An 18,323-nucleotide genomic window follows, 5' to 3' on the forward strand; every position below is an offset into this window, starting at 1 on the left:
TAAGTGCCCGGGACTGGCCGGGAAGGAACAGGCTGTCCTGACCCTGTCTCTTAAGCTACAAAGAACACTGTATTCTACGCCAAGATTTTGCCAAAGATAAGAGCACTTACTTATGAGTCAGACCTCACGTGAGCCACGTGAGACTCCATCTGGGTTTGCTCAGCGGGGAGCAGAGGTTGTGAAGTGCCAGGGATCCTGCAGCTGGGAGCCAATGGCCTTGGCAGGAGGGAAGGGCCCGGCCAGCTCCGGAAAGCACGGGCTGGAGAAGTCTGGAGTGGAGCCGCATGTCTGGTTTGCCTCGGGAGGTGCAGATCTGAAAAAACGTTCTCCCCCTGTGTTAGCTTTGTCTCCTGCCGGTTACACATATGTCTGTCACTTCTGACCTCAGCGGAAAGCCATCTGAGAACAAGGATTGGGTCCCAGGCAGCCTCGTATGCCAACCTCCAGGGGTCCCTCGTATGTTTATCAAGGAGTATGCGGTTGTCGAATGTCTACGACTCTTAAAGTGTCTTAATACGGAAGGGGAGGCACTCGTGTGAATGGAAGGTGTAGGGCAGGGTGGGCTTCAGGCTCAGGGCATCCGGAATCAATTTCGCTGTTCCTCTTGGCTCTGCCTGTGACCCTGTGGGTGTCACTCTCACTCTCCATCTGCTGGTTCCTGGAGGCTTTAGGTCCACAGCGTCCCAGGTTCAAGTCCAGCAGAAATGGATGCTGCCTTTACTCAGCCACAAATCCTGGCACTTCCTGTCATTGGGCCAGGCTGAGTCGTGTGACCCCCGCGCCCCCCGGGGCCCATCCCTGCAGCCAGGGTAGTGACGTGTGTGGTGGGCCCGTCCCACCGGGCAGCTGAGGTCAGGTCCACACACATGGAGTGAGCATGGGCATATGGGGAGGGTCCCTTGAAAATATTTTCAAAAGTGTCACAGGAAATGAGTGGATGTGGGGCCACAAATAACCAATAACCACCATATCGGAGCTGGAAGAACTGAAATAACTTTTCACCAATTAAATTGGAAAAGATTATGTTTTAAAAATGAGAGCATTGCTGGAGTTAGGCAACGGCTTTCAAACCCAAGTCCAACACCTACTAGCTGTGTGGCCTGGGACAAGTTATTCTACCTCTCTGTGCCTCTGCGTTCTTGCCTACAAAATGCTTTATGTGAGGATGAAAGGCGTCAGTGCGCACGTACAGAACGCAGACACGTAATAAATGCCAGCTCTTATCGCGTCTCTCTTCCTGGAAACCACTGCCCCCGAGTCTCTCAGGGTGGCCACCTTCCTGCTAGTCAAGACTCCATCCGAATGGCGCCTCTCGGTCGTGGCTACCATGTTTTCTTTTTCTCATGGCGGTGATTGCCCACAGTATCTTCTCCTGTCTGTCGTCGCTATCCCCACACTGCCAAAGTGTGAATTGCTGAGAGGGTCTCCTTGTCTCTCACTTCCTATCTCCAGCGCCGAGCAGAATGGTAGTCACATAGTAGGAGCACAGGCAGCATTGCTGAAAGCAAGCGAGTCTGAGCCCCAACCACACATGTGCAGCCTCCAGTGGGCGCTTCCCTCCTCAGGAACCCAGGGCGCCCTGGAGAGGCCTGCCGGTCTGATCGGCCCACGTGGCCAGGCCTGGCCCGGCACCGCCAGCTCCGCGGTGGACAGGGGCCCGGCCCGGCACCGCCAGCTCCGCGGTGGACAGGGGCCCGGCCCGGCACCACACTGCATTTCCAGGCCTCAGTAGCATCTTGCAGTGTCAGCTGGGCAGAGTGTGATTTACCGCAGAACCGATTCCTGCCCCACCACTTAGGTCCTGTTTGGCCATCCTAGCGAGAGGCAGGCAGCAGCACGGAGGGAGGGGACAGAGATACTGCTTAGCACCTACTTGTCTCCCTGCTTCCTTTTACTTCATTTTCAGAGGTGTCAGGAAGGGCTGCAATGCACGTCTGTGATGTCTGTGACGAGGGGCGGCTGAAGCTGCCCGGAGACCTCCAGGAATCGTAAACTTTCTCTCTGGCAGCTGTGGGGGAGGGAAATTGTGGCTAAGATGCGAGCTAAGCCCGAGGGTCACTGGGAAACAGAGAAAGGAAAGGGTTCTCACGTCCCAGGGCTGGGTCCAGGCACAAGTGACCGCTGCAGGACCAGAAGCGCTGACACGGAGGCTTCCTGAGACCCCCACGCTGGTCCTACACCTGGGAGCAGGGCTCTCCCACCCTCAGTGGCCTCCCGCTGCCCAGGGAGGAGAGAGAGAGAAAGGCGAAGATGCAGGGAGGATGGAGCGGGGAAGAGAGGGGAGGGGAGACGGAAGCTCTGAGAGCGGCAGTGAGGTCGCCTGCTCCCTGCTGCTGAACCGCTCAGGCAGCTGTGCCGAGTCACAAGTGACGCCATGTCCAGTTTCCTCTAAAAGTGGTCACTCGTTCTTGCTCGGGCATTCGCGGGCTGTCCAGTGGCCTGCAGGCTCAGCTGCGTTTGGCCCCTGATGCAGGCTGGGCTAAGATGGTCTCCTCGCATGTGGCCACCTTAGGAGACGTTCCCCTCGTGGCCGAGGTCCCAACAGCTGGCAGAAATACATGACACCTCCTGAGCCTGAGCGTGGGATGCTCAGCTGACACTTCTGTCCGTATTCTTTTGGCCACACTAGTCACGTGGCCAGGTCCACCGTGAATGGGGAGGGAACACGGAGGCCGCCCACAGTAAAAGAGACGGGAGAAGAGGCCAGAACAGCAACTCAGTCAGCACACAGCCAGTGGGCATCATCATGGTTGAGAGCAGAGCCCTGGGGTCCACTGCCCACACTTAAATCCCTACTCACCACCTCGCTGCTGTGTGACCTTGGGCCTGTTACATCACCTCTCTGTGCCTCTGTTTCCTTGTTTGAAATACGAATGTGATAAAAAAAAAAAAAGTAGCTCCATCCTAGTTCATGGAGAGGACCCAGTGAGGTCATCCATGCAAACCTCTCTGTGTGGTCCCCGTCCCCTGCAGGCTCTCAGTGCACATGTGCTATTGTCACAAAGCAGGCAGGTCCATCGTCGTGTGTGTGTGCACAGGGCTGTCACACGTGTGTGCGGTGGGTGTGTGCGTGTCAGGCCATGTGGGACCGGGCCGTCCTGAGTGTCCCCCGAGTTGGGCAGTGTGTGGAGAGGCCTGTCCCTGAGCACCTTTCCACCACACTGCGGTTGCCTTGGCAACACTCTGCCCTGGGGATATTGAGACCATTTCTGGCCCTTTAATTCTCCATGGAGAGTGTTGCTTGCCGGTGGTTTGCATGGAGAAATGATTGGCCCAGCGGTCTCCCAGGGGCACGCTCCCCGGCAGCCCCTGCAGGCCAGCTCCTGACAGGGCAGGCTTCACGCTTTGCACACTGCTGGCCAGGAACATTGCGCTAAATAAAAATTAAGAGACTGCTAACAAAATAAATCGGTAATGCTGGCACTTAGCAATGATGGGTGGTGAGGCATGGAGAGCAGGGGAGAAAGCAGACACTGGGGGGAGGCAGCCTGCCAAGGGGTGCAGCCATCTCCCAGGCTGGTTTGCAACACCCCCAAGGCCAGCTGCCAGCCGCTCCCCCTCCCAGCAGCACCCCTAAACCCGCCATCTGGTCTATGAGACCAGCACGACAGCAGGGTAGATAACTCAAATGCTTCCAGGGTTCAGGCTGGTCACAAAATTGAATGTAATGGTTTTTCAATGCCGGTAACTAATCTGATATTGTAAACACACTGTGCAGGCCAGATGTGACCCAGGGCGGCTGGCTTGCAAGCTCTGATTCATTCGTTCATTTGCTTATTTTTCCACTTCTCTTTCTTGAGCACCTACTAGGTGCCAGATTTTTGGCACTAACACTGCGCATAACCGACAAAATCCTACTCATCCGACAGTTTATGTTCCAGCGAGAGAGGACAACTAATAACAAGGTTAGACGGATCACGGATGGGATGGAAATGAGTGAGAGGGGAGAATAAAGCCAGGAAGTGGTTAGGATGTCTGGGGGAGTGGCCATTGTAAATAGAAACGTCAGAGGAACGGTCTCTGAGAAGTTTTCATTCCAGTCAACTCCAGAGAGGGCTGAGGATGAGAAGGCTGAGTGAGGATGGCTGCTGGGCCGCTGCAGATATTAAACACGGTGTCATTTCTGTATGAGACCATCCGGCGTGTTAGGTTCACAGAGCGGGAGCACAAGAACTGTGAATCTGATGTTTCTGTCTCTGAACTTAATTTCTATTGCCAGCCCCCATTCTCCTACGTGGCAAAAAAAAACAACAACAACAACAACAACAACAAAAAACAAACACAGGAGTTTGATTTCTGAACATACTAAGATGCTACTTAGAGATGCAAGTGGAGATGCTGAATGAGCAGTTGGATATGGGGGGGCCTGGGGAGTGGTTAGCTCACCCCTACTGTCACTCAGGCTTGGCAGCTTCCTGAGACATCACCTGTCTCCTAGGAAAGAGTCTGGGGATGGAATTTACAGCACCAGTGAGGAAAGGGATGTGTTATGGGTGGAATGTTTGTGTCCCCCCAAAATTCCTGTTGCGGTCCTAGTCCCCAAGGTCATGGTGGTAGGAGGCGGGGCGCTGGGGAGCTGATGAGGTCATGAGCGGTGAGCCCCCAAGATAGGATCAGTGCCCTTAGAAAAGGGACCCCAGGGAGTTCCTGCCCCTTCCACACATGAGGACACAGCCAGGTGTCATCGATGAACCAGAAGGCAGGTCCTCAGTGGACGCTGGATCTGCGGGCACCTTTACTTTGGACCTCCAGCCTCCAGGCTGTGAAATAAACGTCTGCTGGGTAAGCCGCCCCGTCTGTGGTGATCTGTGACAGAAGACAGGAGGCATAGATACCATGGAAACAGAATGTAGAAGAAGAGCCATTGCATTACTTGGAGGGGCGAGTCTCCAGCTGTGGCCTGCAGACCTGGGGCCTGTTAGACGTGCAGACACCGTGGCCCCGCCCAGACCTGCTCCATCTGAGACTCTGGGGGTGGCCCAGCCGTGTGCGTGACGAGCCCTCCCTGATGCACATGCAGGTTTCACAACCTGCCTGGCTGAGGGCGTTCAGACGGAAGTTGTGCTGGACGTCAGCGGTTGACCAGCTCGGGAGGTGATCCCGACTGGGAGACAGGTGACGTCCTCAAGAAGTTGCCAAGGCCTGAGTGACAGCAGGAGATGTCAGCTGACCACATGCAGCTCCAGCAGAATCCACGTGACCCATTGGCCCTGCAGGTCCTGAAGAGCAGACATCGGTGGCTGGTGCAGGGGCCACCGTGCATGCAGCCTGTGTTGTTTACATGTCACAGGGAGCAGAGTCCGGAGGGCAGTTTTCTCTGTGGGCCTCCCGGAACCCACAACGAGAGAGGAAAACGATTTCCGGAAATCAAGCTTGGGTACTGAAAAGATTCCTGTGGGGTTTGGGGTCCCTTTTTGCTGACGAGCCAGCTCATTTTGTGATACCATGGTGCCACTTTAGTCACTTAGGAGTTGATAAATGCGTCCTGAGACGGCCCCAGGCGTTTATCGCACCTTCCGGAACAGCAGTGCCAATGGCTCCATTGCACACGCCACTTCTCCCCATGGTCTTCCTCTTAATTATTTATATATTCTGGAGCAGCCAGGTTCCCTCCCACCAGAGCTCAGAAAGGTACTAAATGAGGAAAGTCAATGGTCTGTAAATTACAACATTGATTAAAGAAGTGATTACTGATACAGCTCTTGCCTGGCTGTTCTGCTAATGGCTGCCCAGGTCCAAGATGGTGTTTACATGCTAATGACAAGCCTGGGACAGCGACTAAAATAGGTTTCCACCCTTCATCAGGACGTACACATTTTTAAACCACTCTTGACTGTGCATGAAAAGACCCCCCCGTGTGGTCCCCTCCCAACTGCTCCCTGCCACTGTCCCCAGCAGATGGAGGGAGTCTCCCAGCCCAGCCCTCCCAGCTGCCCCTCCGAACAGAAGTGTGGACTGAAGAGGAAAACAGGGCCCAGAGTGGCCGTTCATCGTTCCTGGAAGCTGTGGAAAGAGCGTGTGATCAGAGGCGCTCACTGCTCAGTGTTGGATGTTATTTAGCTGGGTCCACCATTGGGGTTCCGACAGAGTCAGATAAGCACATGGGCAGTGAAAGTGCCAAGTGACGAGTCCGTGTGTGACTTCGCTCTCTGAAACGTTACCCAACACTTTGCACGTGCGTTTCTATAGCAAGAGCTGTGGTTGTGTGAAGCTCCAAGGGTCAGTGACCCTGAAGAGGTGAGCACACGCTGCCTGAGGGCTTCTGACAAGCTTCCGGGTTCACCGCCTGTGTTTCCACTGCTCTTGGCTTCATCTTGTCTCAGTCTCTCACCACATCTCCCCTCACCCCAGGATTCTGTTTGTTTGTCTTAAAGCGGGAATTCCTATGAAGAACGGGTCCCACTCACCCATCCATCCAGCTGCCCATCATCCCTCCCTCCATTATCCATCCATGCATTCATCCATCCATCCATCCATCATCCATCCGCCATCCATCCCTCCATCCATTCAGTATCCACTTCGCTGAGTTCCTGCTGGTGTGGGGAACCAAGAGACCAAAGATAAACAAGACGTACCTCTTGCTTCAAGGATTTCACCGTTTAGTGGGTGCTATAGGCCCATGGGCCAGTATAAATCATCCCCCATAAACTTGGCAGGCAAGACGGGTCATGTTTCCCGATAACCCAACTTGATTTCTATTTTCAGTTCCCAATTCATTTAGGTGGCAGAACATAATCCCAGTCTAATTTCCAGGAGACTTAACTATTGGGGGGAGGGTTTCTAGTCTTCGGGTCTTCTGTTCGCAGTTCCTGGGGGCACCCATTTTCAGTCAGAGTCCACATGGGTGGCCTCTGATGTGGTCCTACTCTGTGCCCCTTCCAGCCTGCCCCAGAGGACGCAGGCATCTTCCTTCGGTTTCTCTGCCACGGGAGACTGTCCTTGGGGCTATATATGGACTCGTGTCTCTAAGGGTTGAGTCTTTGGAACGCAAAATCCAAACGCATGCAAGCTTTTAGTTTCATTTTCTTTGTATGTTTGTCTTGCTTTGTGCTCTATCTGCAAAGATCTACTAGGAACAGGGAAAGCAAAGGGAAGCATATAAAGGAAGGAAATGTAGGCTGGTGGTCACTAATTTGATGCTGCCATTTATGGGATGAACAATCACAATACAAATATATAAACAATCCGAAGGTGTCGGGGAGGCACCTGGCCAGGCCACCAAATGGAGGGAAGGGCGCTCCCCGGCAGAGGGAACTGCACGTGTGAAGCCTGCGTGTCCTGCAGGAGCGTCAGGGCTGCGTGATTGGAGGAGAAAGTGTAGGGACGGTGAGTGTCCTGATGGCGAGGAAGGCAGTACAGGCCCCTGGGATCCTGGGAGACCAGGTGGGGTGGCAGATGAATGTGCTTATTCTCTGAGCAGGTGTCAGCCTGGGGAACAGACCCCTGTGGTGCCCAAGGCACATTCCCTCGGCCGACCCATAGTCCCAGCTGCACTTCTGTGCGGGTTCAAGGTCACTGTGATTGCACCCAGTTCCACCTCACGCTGCTTTCTGATGCCCGGGGTCTGTGTCTCAGGCTGGCAGTGCAGGGGAGTTAACCCCCAGGACAGCCCTTACCCAGGGAGTGACAGGAGCTGGTGGGTGACCGTCCTACCTCTGACCCTTCAGGTGGACAGTTTTGTGGGTGTCTCATGAAGCCCTGGAGAAACAGCCCCATGGTCACAGCAGCAAATGCAAAAATGCACCTTTCTATTTCCTTTCCCTCTTTCTCTGTCTCCCTCACTCTGCTCCTGGCCCCTCCCCCCAGGGTCACCTCCCAAGTTAACAAACTGCACTTGTCTCAGCTTCTGCTTTGGGACGAGCCTAAATTAAGCACATGTGCTTTGCAAGAGGAAAAAGCGAGTGGAAGAAGGGTCCCGTGAATCCTTCCATCCCCTCTCTGTCTTTGCAGGTGTCCGACCGCTGCGACTACGTCTTTGTCAACGGCAAAGAGATGAAAGGAAAGGTGGACGCGATGGTGAACTTCACGTACCAGTACCTGAGCGCCCCCCTGCACGTCACCGTGTGGGTGCCTAGGCTGCCCCTGCAGATAGAGGTCTCGGACACGGAGCTGAGCCAGATCAAGGGCTGGAGGGTCCCCATCATGGCCAGTAAGAGGTGAGCCCCATAACAGAGGCTCAAGGAGCCAGGCAAGGACCGGCACATAGTAGGTGCATGTAGTAGGTGCAGCTTCTTGCAGCCAAACAACTGCTCTGAGGAGACCAAGGCCAGGACAGCCCAGCCAGACAGGAAGGCTGCCCGCACGTGCCCCCTACACTTGGGCCTCCAGTCGCCTGTCTCCTGAACGAGCCTCCCCCAGAAGGAAGCGACAGACGTTACGCATTCTTCTCACCCCTAAGCCCCCAGAGGATTTGACTTTTGGTTTATTTTCTGTAAGCGAAACAGTCATTCCTATTTCTGCACCTTATGAATATCCATAAGCTTTGCAAAGCTCTGTGCATATCAAATTATTGGCTACAATTTAATTGCATTTTACTGGGCCACAGGGTTACTGTTTGCTCTTAAACCTCTGGTGTATTCTGTGTGACCCTGGGTTGTCCTGTCGGCATCTGGGGTCTTGTTTGCCCAGCTCTGTGGCCCCTCGTATACTACGTAAGAGTCATTGCCGAGTTCCCGGATTCCTGCCTGCAGTACTCGGTCCTAAACCATCAGGGCCATTATACGGACAGTCTCCCGGGCACCAGGGTCTTCATTTTAAGGTCCTAGCTACAGTCCACCCAAGGAGAGGAGCCGGGACGGTGAGATGCTAACCCATTTCTACAAGGAGAAATCAGGCCTGACTCCAGGATGGCAGCCATGAGTCCAGCCAATACTTCAGACCATTTAGTGGTTGTCAGTGGCCGGGAGACTGCATTTGTCCATGTCCCTGAAGAGGGCCCAGTGAAGACTTGCTGGGTTCGAATCCAAGCTCTGCTGCTTTCTAGCTCTGTGAGCTTGGGTGAGCTACCTGCCATCTCTGGGCCTCAGTTTCCCCGCCTGGAACATGAGAATGATTACAGTTTTACCTCACAGTGTTATGGGATGGGAAAGAGTTCATCCATGTGGAGCTTTGAATGGCACAGCTCAAGAGCATAATATAATCCTGTCCTAGATAACTTCCTGCATTGGTGGAATGTTCTAGAACCATGCTGTCCAATATGGTAGCCACTGGCCGGTGGAGCTGTCAGAATATAGCCTGTATGACTGAGAAACTTAATTTCTTAACGCATTTAATTTGTATCCATTTAAATGAAATTGTAAATCGCCACATGGCTATAAGCTACGTAAGGGGCAAGGAGGCTTCGTAAATGTTAGCTCTCAAGCCTCCTAGTTTATCAGTACGTGTCTTCAGGAAGGAGATGACTGGTGCTCAGTGCTCCCGTGTGCTCCTGCGGCTCCTGCCGGGGCCGTTGTCTTGGAGGCTGAGGACCCTCTGCCGGCAGGTCTGTGACATCAGACCCCCTCTGATGGCATCCCGTGGTCTGAGGGTGTCCCCTCCTCCTTCCCACAGGCCCACGCGAGAGAGTGAGGACGACGAGGATGAGGAGCGGAGGGGCCGGGGCTGCGCCCTCCAGTACCAGCACGCCACCGTGCGCGTCCTCACCCAGTTCGTGTCCGAGGGCGCCGGCCCCTGGGGACAGCTCAGCCACCTGCTCAGCCCCGACTGGCAGGTGGACATCACCCACCTGGTGGCTGGCTTCATGAAGCTGGAGGAACCGCACGTGGCCTCCCTCCAGGACAGCAGGATCCTGGTCGGGCGGGAGGTCGGGATGACCACCATCCAGGTAGGAAGCCGGAGCTCGGAGATGCTGTGTGCCCAGCACTGAGCTTGGCGCCGGCACAGGGGAGACGCGCGAGATGGGTGGGTCACTGCGGCCAATGCCCTGTCCCTGTGACGGCCTCCTGGGGACACCAGAAGGTGAGCCTGGACCAGCTCGTTGAGTCCCGATCTCCTTCCAAATAGAATGGAGAAGGCGGTGGCACGTGGCACCCCACACGACCCCCTCTGGACGCTGCAGCGTCCATTCCCACCTCTGCCCAGCACTCGCCATCCTACCTGTGGCCCTCCTGTCTTAGCTCCACTTTCCAGCCCCTGGGAGTGACCCTCCCACTCTGCGCTCCTCCAGCGACCAAGGGAAGGTGTGTCCTTCCCTCCCTTCTTTCCTTAAGCCATTCTGTCGTTCTACCACACAGTCATTCAACAAACTCTCTTCAAAGTCCAACTATCTCTTCTGCTCAAGGAAACGTATAGAACGGTGGGGTTTCAGGACAGACGTCAGAGGGTGGAGGGCCTTCTCCACAAGCCCTGACGTCCCTCCCTTCTGACTCCGTCTTTTTGGAATGTCCTTCTAGATCCTCACCTGACCACCACATGTGGGAATGGCTGGTACCTCTCTGTCATTTCACCTGGACATCTCAAGTCCAACACTGGGCTTATGAGATGGGCAGAAAGTCATGTTTCAGCAGAGGATACATTGTACTGGGGGTGTGATGGGAGCACAGACTATTTATAATTCAGTTCTCCCCGTTAATTCCATAGCTCACGTAGAATGTGATTCAGGCTGCACGAACTCAGTTTGTATGCGACTCTTCACGAGTCCAACCAGCAGAATCCCCATGTCCAGTTACCCAGGTTGTGCACTGTACAAGGGGGGCCTCATCTAAATGGAAGGGGGGGGTCATTTCCTTTTAAAAACAGGATGGCTTTTGATGTTTATTCCACTTTTCTGACAGACAGACCTAGTGTCTTGGGCACAATGGGTGACTTTTTCTGATTCTCACAAAGGCTCCGTATGGGCTAGCATACAAGGTGAAGGTGGTACCTGAGTCCTTCACCGTGCATTCTGCACCTCAGGCCTGTTTGGGATGAAGGGAGCATTTGCTGGGGAAGTTTCTGACTATGGAAACGTGTGTGACGGATCTGTCTTGTGTCCCGCTAATCCCACAGGTGTTGTCCCCACTGTCTGATTCCATCCTGGCAGAGAAGACAGTCACCGTGTTAGATGACAAAGTGTCGGTGACAGACTTGGCGATCCAGCTGGTGGCTGGGCTGTCTGTCACGCTCCATCCCAGCGCGGAGAACAGCAAGGCCATCACAGCTGTGGCCACGGCTGAGGAGCTGCTGTGGGCCCCCAAACAGGTGGGAGCTCAGGTGGCAGGGAGGGGACAGCAGGGCGACTGGTCAAAAGGAGAGCGAGTGGGGGCAGGGCCACAGAACCTCGTTCCAGCATGAAGCCAGGTCAGTGCAGACAAAGGCGCTCCTCTTACCTGCCCAGGTTTGGGGCAACTTGTCCAAGCAGGGGGGTCTGTGATGAAACTGAGCAACGACACACCTAGTGCACACGGTGTATTAGTGATCTACTGCCGTGTCACAAATCACCACACACACCACAGCTTAAAACCGCACCCGCTTATTAGCTCTTGTTTAGATTAAAGTGATTCTCTGGTCTTGATGTAAAACTTGAATGTTTTCTCCCCAGATTCATCAACCATCACTTCCAGATCTTGAGTTCTGCCCGGTTTCTTTGGGTTCAGTCCTAGGAGAGGATGGGTGGGGACCTAAGGGAAGACCCACACACACACCAGTGGTCCCTAACTGGCTCTCTCCCTGCAGGAAGCCGTGGTCAGCACTTGGCTCCAGTTCAGCGACGGCTCAGTGACACCTCTGGACATCTACGACCCCAAGGACTTCACCCTGACCACCACCTCCCTGGACGAGGCCGTGGTGTCCGTCCCCCAGGCCCGCTCCCCCAGGTGGCCCGTTGTGGTGGCCGAAGGGGCGGGCCAAGGGCCCCTGGTCCGAGTGGACCTGACCATCGCAGAGGCCTGCCAAAAATCCAAACGCAAGAGCGTCCTAGCCGTGGGCGTTGGCAACGTCAGGGTCAAGTTTGGCCCGAACGACTTGGACTCCAGCCCCGGCGGGGGAGACGACAACGACGATGACGAGGGCGACATCAAGAACCACGCCAGTGACCGGCGGCAGAAGGGCCCGGACCCCGAGCGCGCGGGCCAGGACGGGCAGTTCCAGGGCAGCTCGTCCTCGGAGCGAGAGGAGGGTTCCCTCCGCAGAGGGAGCCCCACGGCGCGGCCGCTGCTGGACAACAAGGCGGCCAAGGACAGCCGGCAGGACGGGGGCCGGCCGCCCGCGGAGGGCCGGCTGCAGACCATCCCCATCGACTTCAGCAACTTCCCTGCGCGCGTGGACCTGCCGCAGGCCGGGGCCGGGCTGGGGGACAGCGGCCTGGAGCCGGCGGCGCGGGGCCTGAGCGACCTGGAGATCGGCATGTACGCGCTGCTGGGCGTCTTCTGCCTGGCCATCCTCGTCTTCCTCGTCAACTGTGTCACCTTTGCGCTGAAGTACAGGCACAAGCAGCTGCCGCTGGAGGGACAGGCGTCCGGGAGCCACTCGCACGACTGGGTGTGTCTGGGCAACGAGGCCGAGCTCCTGGGGGACGCGGGCGAGGGGCCGCCCCCGCCCGACGAGCACACGACCGTCATAGACCGCGGGCCCGGGGGCTGCGAGGAGAGCAACCGCCTGCTGCTCAACGGGGGCGCCCAAAAGCACGTGCAGGGCCAGGTCCACAGGCCGGCGGAGGCGGGGGCCAGGCCGGGCCGGGACCAGAGGCGGGAGCCCCTGCGTTCGCCCACGTCCAAGAGGAAGAAGGTGAAATTCACCACCTTCACCACCATCCCCCTCGACGACAGCGGCCCCACGGTGAACTCCATCCTGGGCGGCCACGAGGACATCAAGTGGGTGGGCCAGGACCCGGACCTGGGCGCCCCCAAAGAGCTCAGAAACTATCTGGAGAAACTCAAGGACAAAGTGTAGGCCGTGTGGCCACAGGGGCCCCGCCGGCCGCCACCTCAGTGCCCTGGGGACCCCGGCACAGTCGTGGGGTGGAACGGGACGCGCTGGGGCCCCTTATGGACCACTTGGAAGGTTTGAAGCCGGGAAGGGACTTTTTTTGTAATCAGAGGTTTTTTAGCAGACGATGAGGGCCGATTTTCGAAAGCCAGCGGATCAAACTCTGGGAGTGGAGATGACACAGACGTGGGACTGTGCGAGACCAAATTAGGGATGCTGTTTTATGAGTCAAAATATAACACAGACAAGCTACCAAAAATTATTTGTTAAAAAACGCAAAAAGACAAATAAAAAGAGACAGAAATAATCATCCGTTTATATTTCTGATAAAGGAGCCTCAGATAAAAGTAGGGCCCGCTGAGAGACGGCTCCATTTTAATACCGTGTCCCTTTTCCTAGGACAGTCTCTGTCCGAGTGAGACGGGGAGGAGACGTCTGAATATCAGTCTCCTCTCGGTGTAGACCTGAGGATTTTTAAATCTTTACCTGGTCGTCTTTTTTCTCTCCTTTTCCGTACTTCCTTCTCTTCCCGCTCTTTTTTCTTTCCATGTCCTAGACTTCCATTTGGTTTCTATTTAATGTTTATTTCTGAGGGTCAAATGATATGTTTTTCTGACATTAACCATCCCATTCGTTAGTTGAACTCTTAGAAACCATGTCAGGTAATTCATTCTTTAAGTAGTAAGCATCGACGCTTATCTGTATCCCTCCTGCCTTGTTGGTATTTGCTGGGTTTGTACAATTACAGGAAGTTCTTAGAGCCTTTTGGGGGGTTGAGGGGAGCTGCTCGACCCACCACCACCAGCACCACCAGCACACCACAGGGGCGAAGCCGTTTCGTGGGACATTGTCAGAGGCTGCTCACCAGCCAGCAGCACAAGCCCAGGGGCCACTGACCTCTCAGCCACTCCATGGCTGGTGTTGTGTTGTGGGGCTGCTCCCACCTGGGGGAAGGTTGGGCCAAAGCCTCCAGAGACACGCCGTTGCCAGGGGTGATAAGCATCAGTCTCCTGGGGCAGCTCTGTCAGGAGACAAGCTGAGAGCAAGAAATGATCAAAGATGAAAACTGGGGAGGGTGTTTTCAGTCGGTTTCCTAACTTTGTGGGCGGGGCGTACCAGCACACCCTGAGAAGGTGAAAATCTATGTTAGATTGCCAATGAACTGTGTTTTTTTTAACAGCCTAACTGTGTAGCAGCCACCGCATTCATCCAAAGCAAGTGTCTGTGGCAGAGAAGACCAGCACGTGGTGAAGGAAGCCCCTTGCAGTGCCGGGCTCCGCCCTTCTGCACCCGGCCGCGGGAGGGCGCCCGGCTCACACAGACCAAGGATGCGTCTTGTTTTTATTTTTTTAGTTACTAAAATCAGTAGCTAAGACGGGGTCCTTGAAGCCTCTTAACCTGAGCTGGACCTTTTTAAAAAATATTTCTAGCACATGTGATAGAAGGAAAGGAGGAGATATTTATTTACACCTGTGATGCCAGTTGTCATTAAAATGCTTTCCGTGGCTTGGCACGTCTGCATCTTGTGGGTTGTTTCTTATTTCACTGAACTCCTATTACCTCTCCCTGCCCAATGTACAACTTTCTGAAGAAATAAACTGTCTGCTGGGCTAGAGGGAAAAGAACACACTTGCCAACCTTTTTTTTTTTATCCCCCTCTTGGTTTCTTGACAGATGCAGAGTAATTCCTAACAAGGAAACCCTTCGATTCCTTGTTCACCACCATGGACGTCAGCGGTTTTCTAATCTTGAGCGTGCTCAGAACCACCAGGACAGCTGATGAAGCACGGCTTGGTGAGGTGGGGCCTGTTCACCTAAAAATAAAAGGTCACAGTGAGAGACAGGAGCGTTTGTTTGAGATCAGTAAGAACAGCGATTCAGGACACACTGATTCTGGCAGAGCCCAAGGCGTGTTCCGCTGAGGAGACAAAGGCTCTGGTATTTATGAGAAGGGAAGGGGACAATGACACCGTAGAAGGGAGGCATTGCTATTGGTGCAGATAACGTGACAGTGTGACAACAACTCGAAACAACGTTTTTAATTTCCAGTCCTAGTCATCAGTCTGACAGTCATAACATCTGCTTTCTTGTATCGTTACAAACAGTTCCCGGGACACAGTGTAGCCTTCGGCTGCACTGTCCTGTGTTTACAAGCCAAAGGCTCAGCAGTAGGACGTGCCAGGCAGCGCCTGTGGGACGGCAGCTCCTATTTCATTTTAAAGTGGCCCCGTTTGTACTGTTTTTTTTACGGGCCAAAAAGTGCATGTATCTAACAAGTTTGGGGTGTTTCCGATGCTGCTGCTCTGAGAGCCACACCTTAGGAACCACCCGTTACATCAGAGAATGGAAGCCTTGACACTGCGTGGAAAACTCTGTGGATCTCTCATCTGGGGAAAAGGTTTACTTTTATTTTTATTGTTTTTATGTTTGTGATGGCTATTTCAGGTTTCAATGGTTTCGTCTTGCTATTGGTTGGTTGGGGAAAGAATTTTTTGGTAGAAGATAAGATGGTACTGAAAATAAACAGCTTTATTAAGATAGAGTTCACATACCATAAAAGGTGACCCATTTAAAGTGTACCAGTCAGCGGTTTGGGGTACATTCACAGGGTTTTACATACACCATCACATCAATTTTAGCACACTTTCGTCACCCCCCAAAAGAAGCTCCATACCCATTAGACTCACTTCCCATTTCCCCCCAAAGCCCCAGACCCAGGCAGCCACCTACTGTCTGACACTCTGGCTTCACCTAGAGGGGCTGGGATGTGTGTCGTTACGCGAGACCCTCCTGAAAATTCGCCACGTGATATAATCCCCACAACATCACCATAGCAAGTGTTCTCGTGAGAAGCCGGGGGCTTCATGTATTGTGACTGTCTCCTTACAGCACCAGGAGAGCAGCCCCTCCCACAGCACGGCTGCTCGTGCGCAGCGAGGAGCTCAGCCTTCACGGCCTTTTTGTGTGTGAAAACCATGTCCGCCCCTAAGTCTGGCTACCTACCTCATCTATTCAAGATTAAGGCTCCAAATAAGGGAAAAGGGGGTGTGGTTGGCGCGAATGCTGGGCGCATAACTTCTGTGCTGAGTTAAACTATTAAATGCCAACTGCTGGCCGTGAGCAAATCCGTCAGTGGTCCACTCTGGTCAGCTGAGCGACGTCGGGTCTGAGGCCTGAGACCACGAGGATGGTTGAGGTCTTCCTCCCTCGGGCATTGTTGTCAGTAGAGAACACCCTTTGGTTATTCACTCACAGCAGCCGTCTGGGGAAGGCGCGTGACCCGGTATGACAGACGCAGCACCAGGCTCCAGCATCCTTCTCAAGGTCACGGCTGGGAAGTAGCAGAGCCGGGACTCAGACCCATGCTTGGATCTCCCAAGACTGTGGTCTGTTATTACACTAATACAAGCTTTATATTTTCTTGTGTTAAAAAAATGTAATGAAACTGACCCAAAAAAAAGCAATTCAGGCTTATTGCACAAAATCTGGAAAATAAAGTAGAAGAAATAAAGGGCAGGAAAAAAGCCCCCTAGCCCCTCTTCCTGAAAATAAAAATGAAAAACTCATCTTATATATCCTTCAGTGTGTTTTTTTCACTGGTGCACGTAATTTTCTCAGGGTTGTATTCATATTTTGCAAGGATGCCTTTATAAATATGACTGTTAAATTATCTTTCCAATTTTAAAAGCAGCCCATGAGCACTGTGGAAAATGTATAAAGGTGACCGAATTCACCACTGTGGGTGCTTTGGTTGTATCCGTACAGGTTTTTGCCCCCGGATTTCTTTTCCTTCCATAGTTAAGATCAAAGTGCAAATATTGATTTGTAAGCATAATGAACAGGGAACACTGCACAGCCCTCTGCAGAAGATGACGGGACAAGCACGTGTGCTGGAACCGCCTGAGACGCATGAGGGGCCCCACCACCGTTGGGGGGTGGGGGGCGATGAGGGATTAGCATCCAGCCCAGTCCTTGCTTGTGGGTTTGCACCCACCTGGAGGAGAGGCCCCTGGCACTGATTTGGACAAGAGCCCATGTGCTTGCCAAGCACACCCAGGGCGGCACCTTCCACAAGAAGGCTGCAGGTTACGGCTTGCTCCCAAGGGCAAGGAGCTCTGGAAGGTGATGGGAAAGGTTCAAGGGGACAGAGCTCTGACCGGTGACCAGCCTCGCCTCTGTGACTGATGATGAAGGATTTGCTCACATCAGACTTGCTCTTCCATCGATACCAGTGGCACAGGGGCAGGAAGTATGAAAAACAGCTGTTTCGGGGCATTGGCGCGCAACCACGGCAGCTGAAGTTCAAGGGCCAAGATTTGTGCAGCGGGGCGTGTGGAGGCAAACCCCACGATGGTCACCACGCTTTCCCCTTGGGGTGTTATCGACCTGCATGGCAGAGCTCAGAGACTGAGCAAAACGTGAGAGCCTCGCACTTCCAGGAGCATCCCTGGGCTGCAGGGGGTGGCGGGGGAGCAGGAGCCGGTGTGAATGGAGCGGAAACTGAGGGAAGGTCCAGAGGGGCTAAATCCCAGCAGAGGTGGGTGCTGTCAGTACTTCCGGCTAAGAGCTGCCCTGCAGGATGCAGGTCCCAGGCACTGCTTGGCCTCTGCAGAGGTAGCAGATGGGGCTCCTCTAAGAAAGCCACAGGCGCTGGACATCGGACAGGACAGATGCAGAAGCTGGGCAGATGGGAGCGGGGACGGGGAAGGAGGCGACACGCAAGGGACGGTCCATAGATACCTGGGTCTGGGCAGAAAGGCATACGCTCCCTCACAGACATGCATCAAACATTCACGCAGGCAGCTGTAAAACGTCAGGGGTGACAAATATTACAGAAAGCAGACGGTGCCAGGACAACCTCTGATGGGCACTCGAGGTGCCCGCGGAGGCCGCTCGAGGAAACGCAGGTCGTCCTGAAGCAGAGGACGCACTGGAGGTGGCAGGTGACCCAGGTGAAGTGGCAGGTGGAGGCAGCACAGGTGTGAAGGCGCCGCACGGAGAGGCGACGGCGTGGCAGGACAGGGCATGGGGAGACACGTGGCCGGACACACGGCTTTTCCGGGGCGCTGCCTGCACGCTCACCCGGGGAAAAGTCACGTTCTCACCACTCGACTGCGAACAGAGGCCAAACGCCTATGTAATCCGTTGCTTTTTAAAAACGGGCGTTTCTCCCCGAGCTCTATCTCGCGGTCCCAACTGGCGGAACCTTTGACCAAATACTCGTGTTTTGAATTGGCCTCTGCATCTCCAATTTTCCAGCTGGAAGAAGCCGAGTTGGGGGCATTTCCTAAGGGCGTGTCTGTCCGGAAAGGCCTGTTAACTGCTCCCAAGCAACAAATCGGGTGGGTTTCCACGGGTGAGTCTTGTTCTGGGTGTTCTTTCAGGCGGAGGCGCTTGTTTAACAATTGGGAACGAGAAGG

General features: G+C 54.3%; 1 protein-coding gene across 2 annotated transcripts in view; it reads left to right on the forward strand.

Moving 5' to 3' along the window:
* The window catches only part of TMEM132C (transmembrane protein 132C), a 248,787-nt gene extending 233,963 nt beyond the window's left edge, over positions 1–14,824 (forward strand). Inside the window, exons 6-9 of one of the 2 annotated variants that reach the window (XM_074321410.1) lie at positions 7,951–8,156; positions 9,550–9,823; positions 10,987–11,178; positions 11,653–14,819. In XM_074321410.1, the coding sequence (XP_074177511.1) occupies positions 7,951–8,156; positions 9,550–9,823; positions 10,987–11,178; positions 11,653–12,867 (1,887 nt within the window). In that variant the 3' untranslated portion in view covers positions 12,868–14,819. Of the gene's footprint in view, positions 1–7,950; positions 8,157–9,549; positions 9,824–10,986; positions 11,179–11,652 lie in introns of both variants that reach the window. The other variant, XM_074321411.1, reaches the window with a different exon arrangement.
* Positions 14,825–18,323: the final 3,499 nt, after the last annotated feature.

This window comes from Rhinolophus sinicus, linkage group LG16, assembly GCF_036562045.2.
Source record: "Rhinolophus sinicus isolate RSC01 linkage group LG16, ASM3656204v1, whole genome shotgun sequence".
Taxonomy (NCBI): Eukaryota; Metazoa; Chordata; class Mammalia; order Chiroptera; family Rhinolophidae; genus Rhinolophus; species Rhinolophus sinicus.